At 58.1% G+C, this 18,582-nt stretch overlaps 1 protein-coding gene across 1 annotated transcript; it reads left to right on the forward strand.

Annotated features, from left to right (window-relative positions):
• On the forward strand, nucleotides 1-15,964 carry EPPK1 (epiplakin 1). Its single transcript, XM_075024137.1, has 3 exons — nucleotides 1-7,883; nucleotides 7,926-10,577; nucleotides 10,620-15,964. The coding sequence occupies exons 1-3, from the start codon at nucleotides 249-251 to the stop codon at nucleotides 15,627-15,629; spliced, it is 15,297 nt and encodes a 5,098-aa protein (XP_074880238.1). The 5' UTR covers nucleotides 1-248; the 3' UTR covers nucleotides 15,630-15,964.
• The last annotated feature ends 2,618 nt before the right edge of the window (nucleotides 15,965-18,582 follow it).

Here is an 18,582-nt window from a genome sequence, read left to right on the forward strand (position 1 = left end):
AGCAGAGGGTGCTTGCCTCTAGCAGATCTGGCTCAGCATGTCATGTTCAGGGGCAAGCACAGTGCCCTGAATATGCTCAGCCTTCAGCTGTTACTTCCTCCTGCCTGTGAAGTTTTTCTTTTTCTTTTTTTTTTCCCAGTATTATTTAGCATGCAACCCATAGAAAAGTTGGTTTCTCACTGAGCTTTCCCATTCTCTCCCCTCTCTTCAAAGAGTCTTGACAGCTGTGAAAGGCGTGCAGCGGGAGGATGGAGAGCAAGCCAGCAGTGAATGGCCATGCTGCCCCCAACTCTCACCAGGAAGACATGCCAGGAGCAAACCACTTGAGCCAGGACATATTGCCTTGCAAACAGAAAAAGGCAGCTGACAGGGATGTGGTGGTGATGGATACTTCTAGTGAGCCCTCGCAGGCAGCTGGCAGCATTGCTGGAGTGTATGTAGAGGCTTCAAAGAAGATAATGAGCTTTTATGATGCCACCAGAGAGCACCTCATGAGTTTGGATTCAGCATTCTGTCTTCTAGAGGCCCAGGCGGCCATTGGCTTCATCACTGACCCAGTGAAGAACAGGCATGTCTCTGTAGCAGAAGCCGTGGAGCTGGGGCTGGTGGGGCTGGAGCTGAAGGAGAGGCTACTCTCTGCAGAGAAAGCTGCTACTGGCTTTGGGGACCCCTACACGGAAGAGAAAATCTCCCTCTACCAGGCGATCCAGAAGGACCTGATCGGGAGGGAGCAAGGTACCCGGCTGCTAGAGGCCCAGATTGCAACTGGAGGCATCATTGACCCAGCCACTGGCTGCCGGATCCCAGCAGATGTTGCCTGTGAGAGGGGATGTTTAGATGAAGAGATGAGCCAGTTCCTTTCTGACCCCAGCAATGAGGACAGCAAAGGGTTCCTCAACCCCAGTACTATGGAGAGGGCCACTTATATGGAGCTTATAAAGAGGTGTGTTGTTGATCCGGCCTCAGGCTTCCTCCTCTTACCCCTGCAAATCACGTTCCCAGGGCTGGGAGGGAGGGTGACCAGCAGGGATCTGCTGGACTCTGGCATCATCAGCCCTGACACGTTCAGAGGTCTTGAGGAGGGAAGAGTTTCTGCCCAGGAGGTAGCAGAGAATGACTCCGTTCAGCAGTTCCTCCATGGGACAAGGAGCGTGGCTGGTGTTGTCCTGCCTTCCAGTGAGCGGAAAAGCCTTTACCAGGCCCTGAGAGAGCATCTCCTCCTGCCTGGTGCTGCTCTGATGCTCCTGCAAGTCCAGGCCTCCACCGGCAGCCTGACAGACCCCGTAAAGAACAAAACCTACTCAGTTGATGAGGCTGTCAGGGTCGGTCTCATTGGCCCAGAGCTTCATGAGAAATTGTCTTCAGCTGAGAGGACCATCACGGGGTACAGGGACCCCTCCACTGGAGAAATGCTCTCTCTATTCCAAGCCATCGGGAAGGGATTCATCCCCAGGGATCATGGCATTTGCCTTCTGGAGGCTCAGATGGCCACAGGGGGTATAATTGCTCCAGGCAGGCACCTCCGTGTCCCCACAGAGACAGCTTGCAAGTGGGGGTACCTGGACGAGGCCACAAGACAGCTCCTCTCCAGTCCTACTGATGACATGAAAGGATTCTTCGACCCCAGCTCCAAGGAGAAGCTGACCTATGCAGACCTGCTCAGGCGCTGTGTCACTGATCCCAACACAGGGCTCCTTCTGCTGCCACTTGGTGGAGACAGCAGAGAAGGATCTGAGGGAACCCCTCTCTTCTTTGACCATAGCACCCAAACAGCTCTGGAAAACACACAAGTACCCGTTGCTTTAAGTAAACTCAAGGGAAAATCAGTGTCTCTCTGGAAACTCCTCTTCTCGGACTACATCCAGAGTGAGCAAAGAGCTGCTCTCACTCAGCAGTACCTTGCAGGAACGCTCTCTATACAAGAATTGGGTAAGGCAGTCAGCGCCGCCATTGAGGAAGTGGCTTCCACTGCTAATGTCACCTTCAAAGGACTGAGGGACCAGGTGACAGCTGACCAACTCCTGAGCTCTGAAATTATCAGCAAAGATTTGTTTAAGAAACTGAAGGAGGGAGCAACATCAGCGAAGGAAGTTGTCAGCATGGACACTGTCAAGAAGTACCTACAAGGGACAGGCAGCATTGGTGGGCTGCTGCTTCCCGACTCCCAGGAGAAGATCAGCATCTACCAGGCAAAGCGGAAAGGACTTCTAAGGCCAGGAACATCACTGATCCTCCTGGAGGCACAGGCTGCCACTGGATTTATCATTGACCCAGCTGCCAACAAAAGGTATTCTGTGGATGAGGCTTTAAGAGCGAATGTCATTGGCCCAGATGTTTACGACAAGCTACTGACTGCAGAGAAATCGGTCACCGGCTACAGAGATCCTTACTCAGGGAACAAGATCTCCCTCTTCCAGGCCATGAATAAAGAGTTCATTGTGAAGGAGCACGCTATCCGCCTGCTCGAGGCCCAGATTGCCACTGGTGGCATCATCGACCCCGTCAACAGCCACCGCATCCCCGTGGAGGTGGCCTATAAGCGCGGCTACTTTGACAAGAAGATGAACTTAATCCTTTCTGATCCCAGCGATGACACCAAGGGCTTCTTTGACCCCAACACTCACGAGAACCTCACCTACCTGCAGCTCAAGGAGAAGTGCATTACGGAGCCATCCACCGGGCTCTGCCTCCTTCCTCTGAACAGCAGGAAGCGCCAGTTCATTGATGATACCACCAGACGGGTGTTCAGGAGCTCCTGGCTGCCGGTCAGGTTTGGGCGGTTACGGGGGGAGAAGGTCTCCGTGTGGGACCTGCTGAACTCCGAGTACTTCAGCGAGGGAAGGCGCCGAGAGATATTCAACCACTACCAGCTGAGGAAGCTCACCCTGGAGCAAATTCGAATCATGTTAGAGGAGGAAATGAAAAAATGGGCCCCCATCAAGTTCCCAGCCATGAGAGGCAGCGTCAGCGCTTACCACCTGATGGAAACAGGTGTCATTGACAAGGCCCTGTTTGAGAAGGTGTTGGAGGGATCCGTCACACCAGAGGAAGTCTTGCACATGGACTCTGTCAGAAAGTACCTCTATGGCTCTGGCAGCATCGGGGGGATTGTACTCCAGCCATCAAACCAGAGGATAAGCATTTACGAGGCCATGAAGCAAAACATTGTGGTACCAGGAGTAGCCCTCCCACTGCTAGAGGCCCAGGCTGCCACAGGCTTCATCATTGACCCAGTGAACAACCAGAAACTCTGTGTGGATGATGCCATCAAGGAGGGAGTCATTGGGCCAGAAGTCCATGAGAAACTGCAGCATGCAGAAGGGGCTGTAACAGGCTATAAAGATCCTTTCACAGGCAAGAAGATTCCCCTCTTCCAGGCAATGAAGAAGGGCCTGATTGCAGACAAACAGGCCATGCAGTTGATGGAGGTGCAGATGGCTACAGGAGGCATTATTGATCCAACATGTGGCCACTATATCCCCATAGAATCTGCCCAGAAGCGAGGATGCCTGGATGAGGATACAAGCAAGGCCCTTTCTAAGCCCAATGACAACAACAGAGCCTTCTGCATCCCAGACAGCAAAGAGACCGTGACCTATGCTGAGTTAATCAAGCGCTGCCAGAAGGACGAGATCTCTGGCTTCCACTTGCTGCCTCTGCAACAGACAGCGGCTCCTGCCTACACCGATGAACAAATCCAAAAGGTTTTCAAGGAAGCTGTGGTGAAGGAAAAAGGGGTCTCCCTCTGGGAGCTAATACACTCTGGGTATTTCACTGAGGAGCAGAGGAGTGACTTCATGGAGAGGTTCCGGTCTGAGGAAATGTCGCTGCAGCAGCTGGTTGCTCTTGTGCTCAGACTAGTTGGGGAGATGGAAATGAAAGCCCGCACCGAGATCACCTTGGAAGGCTTGCGGGGCAGTGTCCCTGCAGTCTGGCTGCTGGATGCTGGCATCATTACTGAGAAGACGTTTGAAGAACTGGCTGAGGGCATAAGAACTCCCAAGGAAGTGGCTGCGATGGAGAGTGTGAAGAGGTACTTGCAGGGCACAGGCAGCATCGCCGGGGTATTCATAGAAGCATCCAAAAAGAAGACGAGCTTTTACGATGCCATGAAAAACAATCTCCTCCTCCCTGGGGTTGCTCTGAGGCTGCTAGAAGCTCAAGCAGCCACAGGATACCTAACTGACCCAGCAACTAACCAGAGACTCAGTGTGAGGGATGCTGTGAAAGCAGCTGTTGTTGGCGAAGAGCTCACCGAGAAACTCCTTCTAGCTGAGAGGGCAGTGACTGGCTATACAGACCCCTACACAGGGAGCTCCATCTCACTGTGTCAGGCACTCAGGAAAGAGCTGATTCCCCTGGGAGATGCTGTTCCCTTGCTAGAGGCCCAGCTGGCCACAGGAGGGGTCATTGATCCCATTCACCACCATCACCTTCCACTCCAGGCTGCATGCAGATATGGCTTCTGTGATGAGGACCTGATCCAAACCCTCTCTCAGCTGAATGACAGCACCAAAATCTTTTTTGACCCAAACACAAAAGAGAACATGACCTACCAGCAGCTGAAGGACAGGTGCATTCATGACGCTGAGTCAGGTCTCTGGCTCCTTCCTCTGTCAGAAAATGCGATATTCTGTGTGGATGAACAAACTATGGAGGTGTTGAAATCTGTGACTGTTTGTGTCAACATAGGGCGGTTCAAAGGACAGACAGTGTCAGTCTGGGACCTCCTCAACTCTGAATACCTCTCAGACAGTAAGAGAAGAGAGCTAGTGCAAAAGTACAAAGATGAGAATACTGAAGTGCTACATGAAATCATAACGATTGTTACCACAATCATCAAAGAGACTGAGACACAAGGCAAGAAGTTTGCATTCAAGGGACTAAGGAAAAGAGTATCTGCCAGTGACCTCTTCCAGTCTCAACTGATAGACAAAAAAACCCTCGATGAGCTCAACCAAGGGAAGAAAACAGTCAAAGAAGTCACTGAAATGGACTCTGTCCGCAGGTACCTGGAGGGCAGCAATTTCATAGCAGGGGTCCTTATACAGCCAAGCAATGAGAAGATGAGCATCTACCAGGCCATGAGGAAGGGCATCCTGAGGCCAGGGACAGCCCTGGTGCTGCTGGAGGCGCAGGCTGCCACTGGCTACATCATTGACCCAGAGAAAAACAAGAAGTTTTCAGTGGAGGAAGCATTAACTGCAGGTCTAATTGGAGGGGAGATTTTTGAAAAGCTACTCTGTGCAGAAAGAGCCGTAACAGGGTACACTGAGCCCTACACAAAAGCCCCAATGTCCCTGTTTGAAGCTATGAACCAAGGGCTGATTGTGAAGAGCCACGGCATCCGCCTGCTCGAGGCCCAGATTGCCACTGGTGGCATCATTGACCCTGTACACAGCCACCGTATCCCCGTGGAGGTGGCCTACCAGCGCGGCTACTTCAACCAGGAGATGAATCAGATCCTCTCTGACCCCAGTGATGACACCAAGGGCTTCTTCGACCCCAACACCCATGAGAACCTCACCTACATGCAGCTCCTGGAGAGATGTGTCCAAGATTCAGAGACTGGGTTGTACATGTTGCAAGTCGTACAGGAAGGAGGAAAGTACTTCTACATTGATGAATTTACAAAAAAGGTTTTGTGCTCAAAGCCCCTTAAAGTGAAAATTGGAAAGTTTAAGGACCAAACAGTTTCCATCTGGGAAATTCTCTGCTCTCATTACATCTCCGAGGAGAAAAGGAAAGAACTAGTGATGCAGTACAAATGCAAAACCCTAACACTGGAAGACCTTATAGCCGTCATCTTCAAAATAATTGAGGATACGGAGCAAAGAGCAGAAGCCCTTAAGGTTAGAGGACTCCGGGGAGATGTGTCAATATCAGAATTGTTTAACTCTGAGATAATTGACAAGAAAACTCTAGATCAGCTGCAGGATGGAAGTCTCACGCTTGCCAGCCTCACAAAGAGGGACACCATCAAAAGGTACTTGGATGGCACTGGATGCATTGCTGGGGTTCTACTCCCATCGAAGAAAGAGAAGATGAGCATCTACCAGGCCCTGAAGAAGGGCCTCCTCACAGAGCAATGTGCACTGGGACTGCTGGAGGCACAGGCTGCCACTGGTTTTCTCATTGACCCACTGAAAAATAAGAAGCTCTCCGTGGATGAAGCGGTCACGTCCGGGCTAGTGGGGAGCAACTTGCACAAGAATCTCCTGTTGGCAGAGAAAGCTGTGACGGGATACACAGATCCTCATACAGGAAATCAAATATCCCTCTTCCAGGCCATAAGGCAAAAGATAACAGTCAAGGAGCATGGCACCCGCCTGCTCGAGGCCCAGCTCGCCACTGGCGGTGTCATTGACCCCATGCACAGCCACCGCCTCCCTGTGGAGGTGGCCTACCGGCGCGGCTACTTAGATGATGATATGTTTCTTCTGCTTTCTGATCCAGATCATGGCAGCAAAGGTTTTATAGATCCAAACACCCATGAAAAAATCAGTTACAGTCAGCTCCTGCAGAGATGTTACAAAGACAGTGATACTGGATTGTACCTGCTGCAGGTCATGGAAAAAGAAGATGACTATTTCTACATTGATGAGCAAACAAAAAATGCCCTATTATCTACAAAGGTACAAGTGCCTGTCGGAAAATACAAAGGACAAGTATTGTCACTGTGGGAACTTCTCTGTACTGAGTACATCACAGAAGAGAAAAGAAAAGAACTGGTGAAAAAATATAAAGAAAAATCCAATCATATTATACAAGGAATCATTGATACAATACTAAATATCATTAAAGAAAAAGAAGAGGACAGAAGTGATGTCTGGTTCCAAGGAATCAGACAACAAATAACAGCATCAGAACTTGTAAGTGCACAAATAATTACAGAAGAAACAATGGAAAAACTCCATGAGGGAAAAGAGACGGCACAAGGAATAGCACAAATGGATAGTGTGAGAAGATACCTTGAAGGAACTGGAAGTATTGCCGGCGTGCTGGTGCCCGCCAAGGCCGACCCCGCCAAGATGGAGAAGATGACCATCTACCAGGCCATGTGGAAGGGCATCCTGAGGCAGGGCACAGCTCTGGTGCTGCTGGAGGCGCAGGCTGCCACCGGCTTCGTCGTTGACCCGCTCAGCAACAAGAAGCTCTCCGTGGACGAGGCCGTCTCGTCCGGGCTGGTGGGCAGCGAGCTACAAAAAAAACTTCTTTGTGCAGAGAGAGCAGTGACGGGCTACACCGACCCCTACACAGGACAAAAGATGTCTCTCTTCCAGGCCATGAAGAAGGAGCTCATCGTCAAGGAGCACGGCATTCGCCTGCTGGAGGCCCAGATCGCCACCGGCGGCATCATCGACCCCGTGCACAGCCACCGCCTCCCCGTGGAGGTGGCCTACCGGCGCGGCTACTTCGACCGGGAGATGAACCAGATCCTCTCCGACCCCAGCGACGACACCAAGGGCTTCTTCGACCCCAACACCCACGAGAACCTCACCTACATGCAGCTCCTCCGCCGCTGCGTACCCGACCCGGACACGGGGCTGCTCATGCTCCAGCTGATGGACAAGGGCTCCGTGCTCCACCAGCTGACCGACGACGCCCGGCAAGCCCTGCAGGCTGCCCGCACCACCCTCAGCGTGGGGCTCTTCCAGGGCCAGAGCGTCACCGTCTGGGAGCTCCTCTTCTCCCGCTACGTCCCCGACCACCGGCGCCAGGACCTCCTCCGGAGGTACAAGGCGGGGACGGTCACCATCTCGGAGATGATCACCCTCCTCACCGCCATCATCACCGGGGCTGAGGGCCAGGGCCACGGCGCTGCCTTGGCCCGCAAGCCGACGCAGCGGGAGGCCCCGCCGTTGGCCGAGAATGGCGAGGCCGCGGGCTCCCAGCAGGAGCGGGAGCGGGAGCGGGAGCGGGAGTTGGAGCGGGAGCGGGAGCGGGAGTTGGAGCGGGAGCGGGAGCGGGAGCGGGAGCTGGAGCGGTCCCTGAAGTCCCGCGCCGTCGAGGTCTCGGCGGGTGGCTTCCACGGCAGGAAGGTCTCCCTGTGGGAGCTCCTCTTCTCCACGTACGTCTCCGAGGCAAAGAGGCAGGAGCTGCTGGCGCAGGTCCGGGCCGGCAGTCTGGCGCTGGACGAGCTGGCGAGGCGCCTCACCCTCCTCATCGAGGAGGTGGTGGAGCGGAGCAGCAGCATGAAATTCACGGGGTTCAGGAGGCAGGTGACCGCCTCGGACCTGGTGGACTCGGGCATCATTGACAAGGACACGCTGGCCGACCTCGTCCAGGGCTCCAAGACGGTGGAGGAGGTGACGGAAATGGCCTCCGTCAAGCGCTACCTGGACGGCACGGGCTGCATCGCCGGCGTGCTGGTGCCCTCCAAGGCCGACCCCGCCAAGATGGAGAAGATGACCATCTACCAGGCCATGTGGAAGGGCATCCTGAGGCAGGGCACGGCTCTGGTGCTGCTGGAGGCGCAGGCTGCCACCGGCTTCGTCGTTGACCCGCTCAGCAACAAGAAGCTCTCCGTGGACGAGGCCGTCTCGTCCGGGCTGGTGGGCAGCGAGCTGCACGAGAAGCTCCTGTCGGCCGAGAGGGCCGTGACGGGCTACACCGACCCCTACACCGGCGACCAGATCTCTCTCTTCCAGGCCATGAAGAAGGAGCTCATCGTCAAGGAGCACGGCATCCGCCTGCTGGAGGCCCAGATCGCCACCGGCGGCATCATCGACCCCGTGCACAGCCACCGCCTCCCCGTGGAGGTGGCCTACCGGCGCGGCTACTTCGACCAGGAGATGAACCAGATCCTCTCCGACCCCAGCGACGACACCAAGGGCTTCTTCGACCCCAACACCCACGAGAACCTCACCTACATGCAGCTCCTCCGCCGCTGCGTACCCGACCCGGACACGGGGCTGCTCATGCTCCAGCTGATGGACAAGGGCTCCGTGCTCCACCAGCTGACCGACGACGCCCGGCAAGCCCTGCAGGCTGCCCGCACCACCCTCAGCGTGGGGCTCTTCCAGGGCCAGAGCGTCACCGTCTGGGAGCTCCTCTTCTCCCGCTACGTCCCCGACCACCGGCGCCAGGACCTCCTCCGGAGGTACAAGGCGGGGACGGTCACCATCTCGGAGATGATCACCCTCCTCACCGCCATCATCACCGGGGCTGAGGGCCAGGGCCACGGCGCTGCCTTGGCCCGCAAGCCGACGCAGCGGGAGGCCCCGCCGTTGGCCGAGAATGGCGAGGCCGCGGGCTCCCAGCAGGAGCGGGAGCGGGAGTTGGAGCGGGAGCGGGAGCGGGAGCTGGAGCGGTCCCTGAAGTCCCGCGCCGTCGAGGTCTCGGCGGGTGGCTTCCACGGCAGGAAGGTCTCCCTGTGGGAGCTCCTCTTCTCCATGTACGTCTCCGAGGCAAAGAGGCAGGAGCTGCTGGCGCAGGTCCGGGCCGGCAGTCTGGCGCTGGACGAGCTGGCGAGGCGCCTCACCCTCCTCATCGAGGAGGTGGTGGAGCGGAGCAGCAGCATGAAATTCACGGGGTTCAGGAGGCAGGTGACCGCCTCGGACCTGGTGGACTCGGGCATCATTGACAAGGACACGCTGGCCGACCTCGTCCAGGGCTCCAAGACGGTGGAGGAGGTGACGGAAATGGCCTCCGTCAAGCGCTACCTGGACGGCACGGGCTGCATCGCCGGCGTGCTGGTGCCCTCCAAGGCCGACCCCGCCAAGATGGAGAAGATGACCATCTACCAGGCCATGTGGAAGGGCATCCTGAGGCAGGGCACGGCTCTGGTGCTGCTGGAGGCGCAGGCTGCCACCGGCTTCGTCGTTGACCCGCTCAGCAACAAGAAGCTCTCCGTGGACGAGGCCGTCTCGTCCGGGCTGGTGGGCAGCGAGCTGCACGAGAAGCTCCTGTCGGCCGAGAGGGCCGTGACGGGCTACACCGACCCCTACACCGGCGACCAGATCTCTCTCTTCCAGGCCATGAAGAAGGAGCTCATCGTCAAGGAGCACGGCATCCGCCTGCTGGAGGCCCAGATCGCCACCGGCGGCATCATCGACCCCGTGCACAGCCACCGCCTCCCCGTGGAGGTGGCCTACCGGCGCGGCTACTTCGACCGGGAGATGAACCAGATCCTCTCCGACCCCAGCGACGACACCAAGGGCTTCTTCGACCCCAACACCCACGAGAACCTCACCTACATGCAGCTCCTCCGCCGCTGCGTACCCGACCCGGACACGGGGCTGCTCATGCTCCAGCTGATGGACAAGGGCTCCGTGCTCCACCAGCTGACCGACGACGCCCGGCAAGCCCTGCAGGCTGCCCGCACCACCCTCAGCGTGGGGCTCTTCCAGGGCCAGAGCGTCACCGTCTGGGAGCTCCTCTTCTCCCGCTACGTCCCCGACCACCGGCGCCAGGACCTCCTCCGGAGGTACAAGGCGGGGACGGTCACCATCTCGGAGATGATCACCCTCCTCACCGCCATCATCACCGGGGCTGAGGGCCAGGGCCACGGCGCTGCCTTGGCCCGCAAGCCGACGCAGCGGGAGGCCCCGCCGTTGGCCGAGAATGGCGAGGCCGCGGGCTCCCAGCAGGAGCGGGAGCGGGAGCGGGAGCGGGAGTTGGAGCGGGAGCGGGAGCGGGAGTTGGAGCGGGAGCGGGAGCGGGAGCGGGAGCTGGAGCGGTCCCTGAAGTCCCGCGCCGTCGAGGTCTCGGCGGGTGGCTTCCACGGCAGGAAGGTCTCCCTGTGGGAGCTCCTCTTCTCCACGTACGTCTCCGAGGCAAAGAGGCAGGAGCTGCTGGCGCAGGTCCGGGCCGGCAGTCTGGCGCTGGACGAGCTGGCGAGGCGCCTCACCCTCCTCATCGAGGAGGTGGTGGAGCGGAGCAGCAGCATGAAATTCACGGGGTTCAGGAGGCAGGTGACCGCCTCGGACCTGGTGGACTCGGGCATCATTGACAAGGACACGCTGGCCGACCTCGTCCAGGGCTCCAAGACGGTGGAGGAGGTGACGGAAATGGCCTCCGTCAAGCGCTACCTGGACGGCACGGGCTGCATCGCCGGCGTGCTGGTGCCCTCCAAGGCCGACCCCGCCAAGATGGAGAAGATGACCATCTACCAGGCCATGTGGAAGGGCATCCTGAGGCAGGGCACGGCTCTGGTGCTGCTGGAGGCGCAGGCTGCCACCGGCTTCGTCGTTGACCCGCTCAGCAACAAGAAGCTCTCCGTGGACGAGGCCGTCTCGTCCGGGCTGGTGGGCAGCGAGCTGCACGAGAAGCTCCTGTCGGCCGAGAGGGCCGTGACGGGCTACACCGACCCCTACACCGGCGACCAGATCTCTCTCTTCCAGGCCATGAAGAAGGAGCTCATCGTCAAGGAGCACGGCATCCGCCTGCTGGAGGCCCAGATCGCCACCGGCGGCATCATCGACCCCGTGCACAGCCACCGCCTCCCCGTGGAGGTGGCCTACCGGCGCGGCTACTTCGACCAGGAGATGAACCAGATCCTCTCCGACCCCAGCGACGACACCAAGGGCTTCTTCGACCCCAACACCCACGAGAACCTCACCTACATGCAGCTCCTCCGCCGCTGCGTACCCGACCCGGACACGGGGCTGCTCATGCTCCAGCTGATGGACAAGGGCTCCGTGCTCCACCAGCTGACCGACGACGCCCGGCAAGCCCTGCAGGCTGCCCGCACCACCCTCAGCGTGGGGCTCTTCCAGGGCCAGAGCGTCACCGTCTGGGAGCTCCTCTTCTCCCGCTACGTCCCCGACCACCGGCGCCAGGACCTCCTCCGGAGGTACAAGGCGGGGACGGTCACCATCTCGGAGATGATCACCCTCCTCACCGCCATCATCACCGGGGCTGAGGGCCAGGGCCACGGCGCTGCCTTGGCCCGCAAGCCGACGCAGCGGGAGGCCCCGCCGTTGGCCGAGAATGGCGAGGCCGCGGGCTCCCAGCAGGAGCGGGAGCGGGAGTTGGAGCGGGAGCGGGAGCGGGAGCTGGAGCGGTCCCTGAAGTCCCGCGCCGTCGAGGTCTCGGCGGGTGGCTTCCACGGCAGGAAGGTCTCCCTGTGGGAGCTCCTCTTCTCCACGTACGTCTCCGAGGCAAAGAGGCAGGAGCTGCTGGCGCAGGTCCGGGCCGGCAGTCTGGCGCTGGACGAGCTGGCGAGGCGCCTCACCCTCCTCATCGAGGAGGTGGTGGAGCGGAGCAGCAGCATGAAATTCACGGGGTTCAGGAGGCAGGTGACCGCCTCGGACCTGGTGGACTCGGGCATCATCGACAAGGACACGCTGGCCGACCTCGTCCAGGGCTCCAAGACGGTGGAGGAGGTGACGGAAATGGCCTCCGTCAAGCGCTACCTGGACGGCACGGGCTGCATCGCCGGCGTGCTGGTGCCCTCCAAGGCCGACCCCGCCAAGATGGAGAAGATGACCATCTACCAGGCCATGTGGAAGGGCATCCTGAGGCAGGGCACGGCTCTGGTGCTGCTGGAGGCGCAGGCTGCCACCGGCTTCGTCGTTGACCCGCTCAGCAACAAGAAGCTCTCCGTGGACGAGGCCGTCTCGTCCGGGCTGGTGGGCAGCGAGCTGCACGAGAAGCTCCTGTCGGCCGAGAGGGCCGTGACGGGCTACACCGACCCCTACACCGGCGACCAGATCTCTCTCTTCCAGGCCATGAAGAAGGAGCTCATCGTCAAGGAGCACGGCATCCGCCTGCTGGAGGCCCAGATCGCCACCGGCGGCATCATCGACCCCGTGCACAGCCACCGCCTCCCCGTGGAGGTGGCCTACCGGCGCGGCTACTTCGACCGGGAGATGAACCAGATCCTCTCCGACCCCAGCGACGACACCAAGGGCTTCTTCGACCCCAACACCCACGAGAACCTCACCTACATGCAGCTCCTCCGCCGCTGCGTACCCGACCCGGACACGGGGCTGCTCATGCTCCAGCTGATGGACAAGGGCTCCGTGCTCCACCAGCTGACCGACGACGCCCGGCAAGCCCTGCAGGCTGCCCGCACCACCCTCAGCGTGGGGCTCTTCCAGGGCCAGAGCGTCACCGTCTGGGAGCTCCTCTTCTCCCGCTACGTCCCCGACCACCGGCGCCAGGACCTCCTCCGGAGGTACAAGGCGGGGACGGTCACCATCTCGGAGATGATCACCCTCCTCACCGCCATCATCACCGGGGCTGAGGGCCAGGGCCACGGCGCTGCCTTGGCCCGCAAGCCGACGCAGCGGGAGGCCCCGCCGTTGGCCGAGAATGGCGAGGCCGCGGACTCCCAGCGGGAGCGGGAGCGGGAGCGGGAGTTGGAGCGGGAGCGGGAGCGGGAGCTGGAGCGGTCCCTGAAGTCCCGCGCCGTCGAGGTCTCGGCGGGTGGCTTCCACGGCAGGAAGGTCTCCCTGTGGGAGCTCCTCTTCTCCACGTACGTCTCCGAGGCAAAGAGGCAGGAGCTGCTGGCGCAGGTCCGGGCCGGCAGTCTGGCGCTGGACGAGCTGGCGAGGCGCCTCACCCTCCTCATCGAGGAGGTGGTGGAGCGGAGCAGCAGCATGAAATTCACGGGGTTCAGGAGGCAGGTGACCGCCTCGGACCTGGTGGACTCGGGCATCATCGACAAGGACACGCTGGCCGACCTCGTCCAGGGCTCCAAGACGGTGGAGGAGGTGACGGAAATGGCCTCCGTCAAGCGCTACCTGGACGGCACGGGCTGCATCGCCGGCGTGCTGGTGCCCTCCAAGGCCGACCCCGCCAAGATGGAGAAGATGACCATCTACCAGGCCATGTGGAAGGGCATCCTGAGGCAGGGCACGGCTCTGGTGCTGCTGGAGGCGCAGGCTGCCACCGGCTTCGTCGTTGACCCGCTCAGCAACAAGAAGCTCTCCGTGGACGAGGCCGTCTCGTCCGGGCTGGTGGGCAGCGAGCTGCACGAGAAGCTCCTGTCGGCCGAGAGGGCCGTGACGGGCTACACCGACCCCTACACCGGCGACCAGATCTCTCTCTTCCAGGCCATGAAGAAGGAGCTCATCGTCAAGGAGCACGGCATCCGCCTGCTGGAGGCCCAGATCGCCACCGGCGGCATCATCGACCCCGTGCACAGCCACCGCCTCCCCGTGGAGGTGGCCTACCGGCGCGGCTACTTCGACCGGGAGATGAACCAGATCCTCTCCGACCCCAGCGACGACACCAAGGGCTTCTTCGACCCCAACACCCACGAGAACCTCACCTACATGCAGCTCCTCCGCCGCTGCGTACCCGACCCGGACACGGGGCTGCTCATGCTCCAGCTGATGGACAAGGGCTCCGTGCTCCACCAGCTGACCGACGACGCCCGGCAAGCCCTGCAGGCTGCCCGCACCACCCTCAGCGTGGGGCTCTTCCAGGGCCAGAGCGTCACCGTCTGGGAGCTCCTCTTCTCCCGCTACGTCCCCGACCACCGGCGCCAGGACCTCCTCCGGAGGTACAAGGCGGGGACGGTCACCATCTCGGAGATGATCACCCTCCTCACCGCCATCATCACCGGGGCTGAGGGCCAGGGCCACGGCGCTGCCTTGGCCCGCAAGCCGACGCAGCGGGAGGCCCCGCCGTTGGCCGAGAATGGCGAGGCCGCGGACTCCCAGCGGGAGCGGGAGCGGGAGCGGGAGTTGGAGCGGGAGCGGGAGCGGGAGCTGGAGCGGTCCCTGAAGTCCCGCGCCGTCGAGGTCTCGGCGGGTGGCTTCCACGGCAGGAAGGTCTCCCTGTGGGAGCTCCTCTTCTCCACGTACGTCTCCGAGGCAAAGAGGCAGGAGCTGCTGGCGCAGGTCCGGGCCGGCAGTCTGGCGCTGGACGAGCTGGCGAGGCGCCTCACCCTCCTCATCGAGGAGGTGGTGGAGCGGAGCAGCAGCATGAAATTCACGGGGTTCAGGAGGCAGGTGACCGCCTCGGACCTGGTGGACTCGGGCATCATCGACAAGGACACGCTGGCCGACCTCGTCCAGGGCTCCAAGACGGTGGAGGAGGTGACGGAAATGGCCTCCGTCAAGCGCTACCTGGACGGCACGGGCTGCATCGCCGGCGTGCTGGTGCCCTCCAAGGCCGACCCCGCCAAGATGGAGAAGATGACCATCTACCAGGCCATGTGGAAGGGCATCCTGAGGCAGGGCACGGCTCTGGTGCTGCTGGAGGCGCAGGCTGCCACCGGCTTCGTCGTTGACCCGCTCAGCAACAAGAAGCTCTCCGTGGACGAGGCCGTCTCGTCCGGGCTGGTGGGCAGCGAGCTGCACGAGAAGCTCCTGTCGGCCGAGAGGGCCGTGACGGGCTACACCGACCCCTACACCGGCGACCAGATCTCTCTCTTCCAGGCCATGAAGAAGGAGCTCATCGTCAAGGAGCACGGCATCCGCCTGCTGGAGGCCCAGATCGCCACCGGCGGCATCATCGACCCCGTGCACAGCCACCGCCTCCCCGTGGAGGTGGCCTACCGGCGCGGCTACTTCGACCGGGAGATGAACCAGATCCTCTCCGACCCCAGCGACGACACCAAGGGCTTCTTCGACCCCAACACCCACGAGAACCTCACCTACATGCAGCTCCTCCGCCGCTGCGTACCCGACCCGGACACTGGTCTTTATTTCCTTAAGATTTTTAGAAAATAATTGTAAAACCTTTTTCAATTTTTTTTCATTATTGCATTGGTGAATATATTAGCTATTGTGAATATTTTGTTTGCTTCTGGCATTTTTCTTTCTATTTTTTAAATCCTTTTTTTTTTAAATTCTAATTCCATGCTGAAAATTTCTTTATTGTTCTGTTTCCCTTTCAATAACCTACGCATATCACGTATCACCTTTAAATGTCTTCTCTGAGCGCTGTGGCATAGCATATTAAGCCTTTGTCTTCTGTAGTCTTTCAGGAATGCTGGAGTCAGCCTGGGTTATCTCCATTCCTTTTGGTGAAATACGTTGTCCTCATTTCACTCCTGTACGTTCGAATGGAAGTATGTCTTTTATGGCATATGAGTTGTAGTGAGAGTGGTATTTTTATTCTCCTTCTAGTTGGTTTTCTTATGCATAAAGAACATTTTTTTCCTAGCAGATTTGCAGGCCATTATTAGAGTTGCAGGTTTTCAAATCTGAATTTTACATGGAGACCAGATTTCCAGGTAGGCACTTTGTCAGGCTGGTGTTAGGTGTTTACTGCATTGGGGTATATTACCCGCATTTGCTCTTAATGCCTCAGCCTGTCTAGCTTTTCTGGGGGTGTCTGGACTACATACACTCTCAGCTTAGAGTGGTCTGGTCTCTCACCGATAGGTACACTCAATTCACTCACATGCTTGCTTTCCCTCCCTCCAATTCCCCAACTCTCCATGGAGCCTCTATAGAGAGCTGTGCTGTGGGATCCACGCAGGAGTTGAGAGCCCGCAGTGTACATTGTCGTGCCATATTTCTAGTCTATCTATGCACGGTCAGGGGAGCCAGCAGCGGAGCATCCATTCCCTCTAGCTGGGGTCTCTGCGCATTTCTCAGCTCCTTTTGCCATCCTGTGTCCTGAGCTGACTCAGCTCACGTGCCACGCTCCTGGAGAGTAGGTAGCCCCAGAACCACGCTGCCGTAGAGTAGAATAATTCTACTACTGCTTAATAGGAGGAAACTTACTCTCCTTAAACACATTACCTTAGGCTATTTGACTTAATTAACCCAGTAGTGTCCTGGAAAATGGATTTTTTGCCACAGCTTGTACAGCTGATAACTGTAAACAAGCATAGGTTAGTCATGGAATTCCTTACCATAACCTGCTGTGTAGCCTGGAGATTTGCATGGCCCAAAAAGTGGTGGGACAAATTAATAGGAGGGAAGTCCACTGACGGCTGTTAAATGCAAAGACACGCTTCTGTCTCAGGAGGTCCCTCAGTCGCAGGGTGCTAGAAGATGGAAGACAGGGTCAGGGAGGTGTCGATATGGACTAGCACTGCTATTACATACTTAGTGTAGACTCTGATAGACTCCACAGAGCCGGCCACAGCATAGTGGAGACACGGCCTTCTGTTCTGGGCTGGTATAACTGCGACTGTCCTACCACCATCTGCATTATGAACATGGGGAAGCACCAGAAATGCCACAGTTTACTCAAAGTGCCAGAGCATAATGGGGAAGTTTTACAGCTCTCAGGCCTCACTGCACTCTGTACTGGGATTAGTTCAGCTTCTTCCCGCACCAACCTGCAGACACTGTAATGCCATCTCCAGAGGGCCTTGATGATTCAGGCTCCCATGTCAAAGAAGAGGCTTCGTATTCATCTTGCAGACTTCTGCTCTTTCCTCGAAATGGATTAGAAAATGCTTTAGCCAAATGCAGGGTGAATGTCCAAGCCATGTCTTTCACACACTCTAGCCTTGTGCCATCTCGAGATCTCGGAGCCCTGTGTGCTGCTACAGCGTAAGAGGGCTCGCTGCCGGCTGCTGCATGAGAGAAAGCACCTGGATGGATGGACTCTTGCCCTGTTGCATCACGGCCCTTCTTACATTCCTGCCCATACCCTTTGCCCTCAGACCGTCTTCTCTTATTCAGTCTCTAGTTCCACATCTTTCAACCTCCACCACACTTTTCACCTGATCTCCAAGTATCCCATTTCCCAGCCTTCTTGTCCATTAGCTTGTGCCTTGCTAGCAAAGCCATGGAGACCCAGCAATCCCTGTGGAGCAGGATGGATGCCTGCAGCCCTCCAGCTGTGGTTTAGCCCTTCCCCTTTCCAGGGTCTCTTTTCTGGTGATAAGCTCTTTCTGACAGCTGTCCCATGTTCGTACTAAAGCTAGCTGCTATAAGGCCATTTCTTGATAGGATCTTTGGTCTTACACACCTAGCCAAAAGCCATTTAATTAAACCTAACTGAAAGCTAGTGGCTTATTTTTTATATATCCACTAGGATATACAAGCAAAAAGGAACCAAGAGGAAACCTTATAGTATTCTGAAGTTCTCAGTTTCCCAGCCCTTGGCCAGAGTATCATCTGCCAAGGGTCAGCTCCACAAAGCTTGGCTGTTATCACCTCGTGGCACTGAATACAGAAAAAGCCAGTCTCACACAGAGATCAGGAATGGGAGGAGGACTGCACAGGATCAAAAGCATGCACTAAGGAAAGGAAGACAGGGTAGGGTCTCACGAAGCTTGGCTGCTGTCCCCACTGTGCTGCTCCGGACCTCCCAGGGACTGCGCAGGGAGCAGCTCACGGCTCTCCTTGGCATGATACTGGCAGGTGGCACCGAAGAATCGTCCTGCTGCTGGAGCAGCCTTCCTGGGCAGCATGTTAGCCTGGCCCTGGGGTGGAGGCTACAGCGCAGGTGCAGAAGCAGCCTGGTTAAAGACGGTCAGTTCATCCCCGGGCGGGGGATCAGGGACCTCCGTGGCCATATGGAGCATCACGGCTCACCTCAGGAATCGTGTTGGACAGCCACACACTTGAACAGCCAAGAGCTAGCAGTACCTCTGTGGGAAATTCCTGTCCCAGAGCAGGCAATGATGCCTAACAGGAACGTTGTGGTAGTGACGGTCCTCCCTGATGAGGGACCCAGAGAGTGAGCTGAGGCAAAACAAAATTTGGGGCTTGTGAT

This window comes from Buteo buteo, chromosome 3 (genome assembly GCF_964188355.1).
Source record: "Buteo buteo chromosome 3, bButBut1.hap1.1, whole genome shotgun sequence".
Classification (NCBI taxonomy): domain Eukaryota; kingdom Metazoa; phylum Chordata; class Aves; order Accipitriformes; family Accipitridae; genus Buteo; species Buteo buteo.